We start from the raw sequence: 8916 nt of genomic DNA on the forward strand, positions 1-8916 counted from the left end.
TGCCTTAAGTCAGCACTGCAATTGAGCCAAGAACTCCGCCAGGTTTCCTTTGGTGGTGTTTCAAAAGGGCCAAGATGGGCTCAACAAAGTGTCAGGCTACCTCTAGATAACTTAAGGAACAGCCTTATGATGTGTAATGCAAATAAAGTCTAGGGTGTGAAAATGAAGTACAAGTCTAAAAATTCACCAGACTTTCTTTTTTCCCCAGCCATTCTGTAGTTTGATTCAGATTCATGGGCACAATAGGGCTCGTCAGAGAGATAAACTTGGCCATATTCTTGAGGAATTTGCTACTTTGCAAGATGAGGTAATTCAAAGGGAGACACAATACTGTACAGAGCATAAGATCATGAACAGTGCTTTGTGTTTTCTATCCTTCCCCCACAACAGCTCTTGTAACTGTCAAATGTGTAAGCTGTGCAGTCAGCATTAGAACCTTGGACAGAGTTTCTAATGGCCAAGCTAATTGCTGCTGCTATTCCTTCCTCGTGCCTCCAAGACCCGATCTGCAGGCTTGCTTTGCTGCACTCTCCTTGCTGTTTCAAAAAGCATTTAAATTTAATCCAAATTTCATTGTCCAGGAATATTTACCTTTAACTTTGGGGGGGAAATATTTTTTTCTTTACACATGGCCATACTACTGTATGTTTTATTGACAAGTGCTTTATCTCCTTAAAATGATGTGGCATAACACAGTACACAGGTGTATTAAAGTAGAGAATATGCACTGGGATTAGTGAAAGGAAAAGCATTCCACAGTGGGGAAATGTTGATTATAGTGGTTAAGAAATGTCTACGTTACACACAAAAATTAATGTGCCCAAGAAGCAAATTTCTGGGGTTTGACATCCTCTGGGAAACAGAGTGCTTAATTTAATACAAATTAGAATATTTTGAGCATGACCTACTACTCCTTTGAACACTTCTTCAATTTTGCTGTTTCAAGTATATGACATTCTTGTCATCTAGCTTATCTGGAATGTGACTGCAGGCATAATCATGACTCTTGTCAATATTGTTTGGCAATTTACAGACGTGATACTTGAGCATAACGCCACTTCTTTCAACTTGTTAGGCAGAAAAAGTGGACGCAGCGCTTCACAGTATGCTGCTGAAACAAGAACCCCAAAGGCAACACTTGGCCTGCTTGGGCACCTGGGTCCTTTACCATAACCTTCGCATCATGATACAGTATCTTCTGAGTGGGTTTGAACTGGAACTCTACAGTATGCATGAATACTACTACATATATTGGTAAGAGGAACAAATTACCGTATTTTTCACTCTGCACCGGACCATAGGGCGCACCTAGTTTTTAGAGGGGGAAATCAAGAAAAAAATATATTTCCCCCCCCCCCCAGCCCCAAAGATCAGCATACAGGCTGCGCGCAACCTCTCCCTGCCGGAGGGGTTGCGTGTGGCTATGGCACAAGCCAAGACAGCGAGCGGGATGGATCCCGCTCACTATTTTGGTTTCCTCTTTATCCGCGCGCAACCTCTCCCTGCCAGAGGGGCTGCGCACGGCTATCCCTGAAGCCTTCCAAGCGCAGCACAAGTTCCCGCTGCGCTCCTCAGGCTTCAGGTTTCTTTTGCTGAAGGCGGGAGAGCAAGACACACCTGGCTTCAGCGAAAGGAACCTGAAGCCTCCAGAACACAGCGCTGTGCTCCGAAGGCTTCAGGCGGCTATCCGTGAAGCCTGGAGAGCGAGAGGGGTCAGTGCACACTGACGCCTCTCACTCTCCAGGCTTCAGCAAAAGCAACGTGAAGCCTCTGGAGCGCGGACGGAGCGCTCCCTCTGTGCTTCGGAGGCTTTGTGTTGCTATCGCTGAAGCCAAGGAGCCTGCATTCATTCCATAGGACGCACACACATTTGATGGTCTTAAGTGCTATGCATTGTCCTAGTCCCCTTTTTAAACTTTCCAAGTTGGTAGCCATTGCTACATCTTGTCATAGGGAATCCCATAGCCTATGCGCTGTGTAAAGAAGTACAGTGGTACATCCGATTGTGGATGGGATCCATTCTGGAGCTCCGGTCAGATCCCGAGGTTTCCGCAACCGGAGGGACCGCTTCTGTGCATGCATGCGCGGCAAAACACTTCCAGGTTTGCTGCTTTCGCTACCCGAAGTTTACGTTATCCGAGCGAAAAATATGGTACTTGGGAGCAGGAAGGAGATACTGTTGTCAATAAAATACAATGCATTCTGTTTTGTTTTTTTTAAATAATATTTAGGTTTTGAAGGTTACAAATAAAACAGAAAACACCAAATTAAACAAAAAACAAAACAATGTATCACATTAAAAAAAAATACCATACAAATAAGAAAAAAAGAGAAACAAAAAAAGGTCAAAGACCTTTTTTCTTCTTCTTTGTTTTTCTTTTTTCTTTGAAAATACAATGCATTCTGTAGCAGAATAGGCAGTGCAGCGTAAGTGCATTCTTTGAACTGCTATTTATACTGCACAGGATTTGCGAGAATTTACTATAGATTGCAAGGATGTTTGTTGTAGGGCTGGGCAATATCTGGTTTTCAACATTGTGATATATCGTCAGGTAACTACAACAATACGCTGATGTATCACGATGTTTGAAATGTATCTCATCAGCTTCTTCCTCCCCACCTTACGGTAGGAAGAAGTAGCCAAGATACATCGCCCAGCCAAGCCCCAATACCTCTCCGACTTGTGTGCAAGCCAGAGGGACATTTTTAAACTGCTCAGCTGAGGCATGGAAGCCTTTCTGTGCCTCAGGTGAGCTAGTAGTGTAGTAGCTAGAGGAAAGATCCTGCTCTCTGCCTCCTTTGTGGTTTGCTGCCCCCTGCAGGAGGCAGAGGAGAGCTGGACCAGTTAACAGTCAAGAGCATTTTCTGGCTTCAAGCAGTTTATTGTCAGGGCAAATATTTTGAACTGCTTTATCACAATGTGGATTCAAAACTAGTTTTCAACAATCTGTCACCATATTGCCAAGGCCTGGTGTGCTGCTTATACTGAAAACCTGTTTTTGTATTTAAAGCATTTATAGTGGGTGCTCTTCAGCTACTCAAGAATGAGGTCTTGCTCATCCCAGAAACGTAACCAAGATTCGCCTAAATTTAGTACTGTTTTCTGCTGTAGGTATCTCTCTGAATTTCTCTATGCGTGGCTAATGTCAACACTCAGTCGTGCTGATAGCTCTCAAATGGCAGAAGAAAGAATAATGGAAGAGCAGCAGAAAGGCCGGAGTAATAAAAAAACCAAGAAAAAGAAAAAAGGTATAGCTGCTTTTCAAATACCTTGCAAGCTGGTTTTTATCACATCTTATGTTTCTGTTAGAACATTTGAAATTGATGTTTTTCCTGTGTTCAGCCATCTAAATAAGGTGGTTGTTTTTCAATAGGTATTTCCCTTATCTTCATATAGTATGAATCTAATGTTTGTTGTTGACCATTTTAAAATGTAGATTCATAAGACTGTTACGTGTGACTGAATGATGAAATTGAATATAACTATTTACTTTCCAAAATTGGTAACCACTGAATAAAGTGTTTCATCCTCTGTAGTCTAGGGATTACGGAACTAGATCTCGCCAGTAGGCCAGATCCTATTTCCCCTACTACCCCACCCCCAGGTCAGATTTGGAAAGTGTGTGGGGGAGTCCATCTGTTAATCATCTGACATCCCCGGTGATTGAAACCTTACTAATTGGCTGGACATTGGCACTTCACTTTTATTGTTGAGTAATAAAACTCCTAATTCAGCTATTTATCATCCTATTTTAGTTCTTTATACAGCAACAGTATAGGGATGCAGGTGGCGCTGTGGGTTAAAGCCTCAGCGCCTAGGGCTTGCCGATCGAAAGGTCGGCAGGTTCGAATCCCTGCGGCGGGGTGCGCTCCTGCTGCTCGGTCCCAGCGCCTGCCAACCTAGCAGTTCGAAAGCACCTCCGGGTGCAAGTAGATAAATAGGGACCGCTTACCAGCGGGAAGGTAAACAGCGTTTCCGTGTGCAGCTCTGGCTCGCCAGATGCAGCTTTGTCACGCTGGCCACGTGACCCGGAAGTGTCTCCGGACAGCGCTGGCCCCTGGCCTCTTAAGTGAGATGGGCGCACAACCCCAGAGTCTGTCAAGACTGGCCTGTACGGGCAGGGGTACCTTTACCTTTACCTTTTTTACAGCAACAGTGATTTCCCCCTCCCCAAGTTCTTCTGCCCCTGAGAAGTTGAAGCATGATTTTTGTTATGGCTACATGAATCTTGTAGTTAATTTTGGGTTTTGCAGGGTAGTAGGTCTGTCACTTGCAAAAACTGCCATAGTTGTTTACATTCTGCATTTTTTAATTCTGGTGAAATCAACATTACATGGTAAATATTTCTGTATACGGAATTTGCAGCTCGTCCTCTGAGCAGAGAGATCACCATGAGCCAAGCCTATCAAAACATGTGTGCTGGAATGTATAAGGTGAGTGATGTATTGTGAATTGTGATTGTAAAGATAACTTTTTTAAAAAAAAATGAAATTTGGATACTTTTCAGAATTAAGGCAAGAAAACTGTACTCGAACACTCCTAAATGACTGCATGTTTTCCTAAGTAATGCTTTGTGTAGGAACAATGCAAACATAATTTAACTATGAAACAATTTCAGTTGTTGGCTAAATTGGATCCCAGACTAGTTAGTATCATTCTTCCAGCTCAAAAGCTAGCTATGGGTTGGGCTTGGCAGGGGAATTTCTGGTGCTGGGAGGAAGAGAGCATGTGATCCTATAGTTTAAGAATGAGCAGTGTTATGTCTGCATTCCGTGACACTTTTCCAAATGAGTTAGTGTGTGGATAAAACTATAGTCAGCGTGTTGTGGTGTTAAAAACAAAGATTATGATCCAAAGAATCTGTGCTTGCCCTCAATTAAGGTGGGATGCATTTTATATGCCAGATAGTACCTAAGGAAATGTTGGCATTCTTTTTGTTTTGTTTTGTGGTGACGAAGCAGAACTAGCACCCGCAGATTTGTTCCGTACAACTTGTATCGCAAGTTCCTCTCCTTTATACTGGCATAATTTGTCTCTAAGGTGTGAGGCTACTGGAATCAGTTTGGCAGATTAGTAAATACTTTTCAGTTGTAACACCCCTTTCAAGAGTCCAGTGAGTGGAAACCATATGTGTCACGTTTCATTGTGTTGCAGCTACATTTCATTTTCCTCTGGCATCTTTCTGGAGTCACTTGTGTCTGTATGTGCGCCAGTGCTTCTGTTGCTGATACAGTGGTACCTCAGGTTACATATGCTTCAGGTTACGTACGCTTCAGGTTACAGACTCTGCTAATCCAGAAATATTACCTCGGGTTAAGAACTTTGCTTCAGGTTAAGAACAGAAATTGTGCTGCGGCGGCGCGGCAGCAGCAGGAGGCCCCATTAGCTAAAGTGGTGCTTCAGGTTAAGAACAGTTTCAGGTCAAGAACAGACCTCCAGAACGAATTAAGTTATTAACCCAATAAGCAGATTTCTCATTCTGTGCGTTTCTCTTCCTTGTCTCCCTATTTCTCCTGAAGACTATGATTGCTTTTGATATGGATGGCAAAGTGAGAAAGCCGAAGTTTGAGCTCGATAGTGAGCAAGTTCGGTATGAGCACAGGTTTGCCCCTTTCAACAGTGTCATCACGCCACCACCCGTACACTATTTGCAGTTCAAGGTGAGCCACAAGAACATTACAGGACCTGTGTATATTATATGGTTTCTTTCCCCTTCCTTTTGGATCTGTACCAGTTTGATGGGTTTCCCTCCATTGTAATGGAGGCAGGCAACACTCTGTTCACTAAGCAAGGCACATCCCAAGGTTCCTTCTTTATTTGCCTGCCTACCTTGGAGAGCATGCCATATTTAAAACCAAAGCACACGAAATAAAAAGCCATTTCCCAAGTGTTCATTAGTTGCAAAGCATTAAATCTTTTAAAATTATTTAATAGATCACCTTTTATCCAATTACAAAATTATGCAAGGAAGAACTAGGGAGTAAATGTGTAGAAACTATTTTGCTTCATTGTGCTGTCACCTCTGTGCCTCTAAAGTGTAGCCCCATTGAAAAGAAGGATCTATCTGGGGGATTTTGGCTGTTCTTAAAGGATACTTATTTTTCTGATATTTAGGAAATGTCTGACCTAAACAAATACAGTCCTCCACCTCAGTCCTCTGATCTCTACATGGCTGCTAGCAAACACTTTCAGCAAGCTAAAATGATCCTGGAAAATATCCCTAACCCAGACCATGAGGTGAGATCCTTTCTAACATATTACTAAGAATTGGCTGTTTAAATTGTTGGCACTTGATTCAGGCGTTTTTTAAACAGTGAGCATTTAACATTACTTCAGTTACAGTCCTGGCTTAGCCGCGCGCAGCCTCTCCCGGCCGGGGAGGCTGCGCACAGCTAAACAAGAAGCCAGGACAGCCAGCGGGATCGCTGCGCTGCGATCCCACTGGCTGTCCTGGCTTCTGGGATTCAGAATTTTTTTTTTTCTTGTTTTCCTCTTCCAAAAACTGGGTGCGTCTTATGGTCTGGTGCTTCTTATAGAGCGAAAAGTACGGTAACTTGAAAGCAGAGTGTTGGTGTTTGCGTAAAATTTTGCTCCTTTTAAAATAATACAAAAAACGAATAGAGTAAACACTGCAATTACCATTTTATTGTGAATTCAGGTGTTTTTTTTCTGCCTGTGAACTATATCAAAGTTAATATTTCTGTTTAGGTCAACAGAATTCTTAAAGTTGCTAAGCCCAATATTGTGGTCATGAAGCTGCTGGCAGGAGGTCACAAAAAGGATTCTAAAGTAAGCAAATTGTTGCTAAATTAATATCACTGCTTTTGAAACGTAGCATTGGACTATCAGAAGGGGTAGATGTATTTTAAATATGTCACATGCTAACGGGCCATGATTAAATAGTATATTTTTAATGGCATACTCGAGAATTGGTGCATAGTTTGAGTTAAAATGGCAGATAACAAACTATGTTGATGGGGCATGTTGCTATAACAACTTAATAGTGTAATATTTAATACATTTATTCTAAAGGACGTTGTGCTATGTTGTAATACCTTAAAAGTCTTGGTTGGGCTGCAGCCCTTTACCAACTTAACTTGAGAATAAGCCCCATTGAACTCCATGTCCTGATTAGTACATAACTTCAACCCACCAGTTTTTTGGGTTTCCTAAGTTAACACACCCGATCTCCACTTCCCAGACGAGTGTGCAGATTGGAATGTAGTTCTCTGTAGGAATCCTCACACCGTATTTGTATGAAGTGTTTGAGGGCTGATGTCAGTGCTTTTTGTTCTTTTAAAAGTTATTAGCTGCCTGACACAGCTAAAAAACATAGCTCCCACCACTCAGGGTGAAAATAAAGCTGTCATTGGAGTGGCAAGTGTCATTCCTCTCAGAGACTTGTATAGAGGAAAGAATGGCTTTTTAAAAGCATTGTCCTTGAAAGCCTCCCAGGATCATTGTATGTGTGAAAATGACAGCTCCATAGCTGTCAACGTTTCCTTTTTTTAAAAAAGGGAAATTCCCTTATTCTGAATAGGATTCTTCACAAGAAAAGGGAAAAGTTGACAGCTATGGACAGCTCAGTGGGTTTATCATAAGCTGCTATTCCCAGAGCCAGTTTCAACCCCATTTTCAAAATGTGTGGCAGGAGCTGCGCTTTAGTCACTCCAGGCAGTTTGTGCCTATGAAATGGGGGGAAATAAAGTCATCCCTTGTATAGCAAGTACTTTGAAGACCCCCAAAGCAAACCCTAACCCCCCCAAAAAATCAGAAAAAATCTGCACACAAACAGGATGTATTCCAAAGGCACATGAAATGGATAAAGACTGGCCCATCCATCCCTAGTCCGATATAGTGCACTTGGCAGTGTATCTAATTTTTGCGTAAGTTCTGTATGGTTTGTGTCTGGAAGAGATGGTAAAGAGTGCTTTGTCTCACCTTTTTGCTGTTCCATCTTCAGGGTTTTCTCACTCTTGGAATACGAATTGCTTAATTAAGGAGTCATTTGGACATGCTTTAAAGTATCTCTCAATGCTTTTTCTTCTAGGTTCCGCCAGAATTTGACTTCTCCCCTCACAGATACTTCCCAGTAGTGAAGCTTATTTGAGGCAAAGGATTAGGAGAACAAACAACCTATAATATGTACAACAGAGCTGCTTTGGTAGGCTCTTTTATACTGTGCTCAAAAGGGACATGATTCACTTGGACAAAAGTACTGTTTTTTTGGGAGTAGCTTGATTTTGGCTTCCACACAGCCTGAGTGACAACTGCTGTTTTAAAGTGGTTTGTGTAATGTTTTACCATTGGACCTGATTTTAACAACTTCATTGTTAAAGCATTGTATGTTTTGGTTTTACTTCGGTTTTACCCATAAATCATTTTTATGAATGGCTTTTGAATATTTGTAAGCATTTCAGAACACACTTGCCCACTTCAAAAGTACACTGCAGTAAGGGAGCGGTTATATTTTGATGACTAAAAAGCAGAACTCTCCTCTGAAGGAACACTGGTAGGCTCTGCGGATGTGCTGCATGTTTTCATTAGACCACATATGAAATGTTCTCAACTTACACACACACACAAAAATGTATTGGGAGTTTTGCTAAGAAATAATTTGGAAGGCATATCCTTTTAGAGTGCAAAATCTTCAAAAGAAGGGGGTGAAATTTCTGGCCACTGGTTGAGTATTCTAGACAGATGTCTTTGGATTTAATTGCTGAGAGTTTGCATTCAGGACTTGACATTATTTGGCAAGCCTTTAGACATACATGGTTGCACCTTCCTCTCCACTTGTTTTAAAGGCTGCCCTATACCAAGTTATTTCCGTAAATTGAAAGACTTAAAATGATTTGGACCACTTTTATTTGGTTAGCTAAATGTTCTGTGCACTGTTTTCATATTTTAGTTTTTGA

The 8916-nt window shown here is 41.8% G+C and overlaps 1 protein-coding gene across 2 annotated transcripts in view; it reads left to right on the forward strand.

The window, feature by feature from the left end:
• Positions 1 to 8392, forward strand: part of NAA35 (N-alpha-acetyltransferase 35, NatC auxiliary subunit) — a 32858-nt gene extending 24466 nt beyond the window's left edge. For both annotated transcript variants that reach the window (XM_079996079.1, XM_079996080.1), the window contains exons 16-23: positions 209 to 307; positions 1076 to 1254; positions 3113 to 3249; positions 4367 to 4434; positions 5521 to 5661; positions 6116 to 6238; positions 6710 to 6790; positions 8052 to 8392. In XM_079996079.1, the coding sequence (XP_079852205.1) occupies positions 209 to 307; positions 1076 to 1254; positions 3113 to 3249; positions 4367 to 4434; positions 5521 to 5661; positions 6116 to 6238; positions 6710 to 6790; positions 8052 to 8111 (888 nt within the window). In that variant the 3' untranslated portion in view covers positions 8112 to 8392. The remainder of the gene's footprint in view (positions 1 to 208; positions 308 to 1075; positions 1255 to 3112; positions 3250 to 4366; positions 4435 to 5520; positions 5662 to 6115; positions 6239 to 6709; positions 6791 to 8051) is intronic.
• Positions 8393 to 8916: the final 524 nt, after the last annotated feature.

Source organism: Podarcis cretensis (genome assembly GCF_951804945.1).
Source record: "Podarcis cretensis genome assembly, chromosome: 11".
Classification (NCBI taxonomy): domain Eukaryota; kingdom Metazoa; phylum Chordata; class Lepidosauria; order Squamata; family Lacertidae; genus Podarcis; species Podarcis cretensis.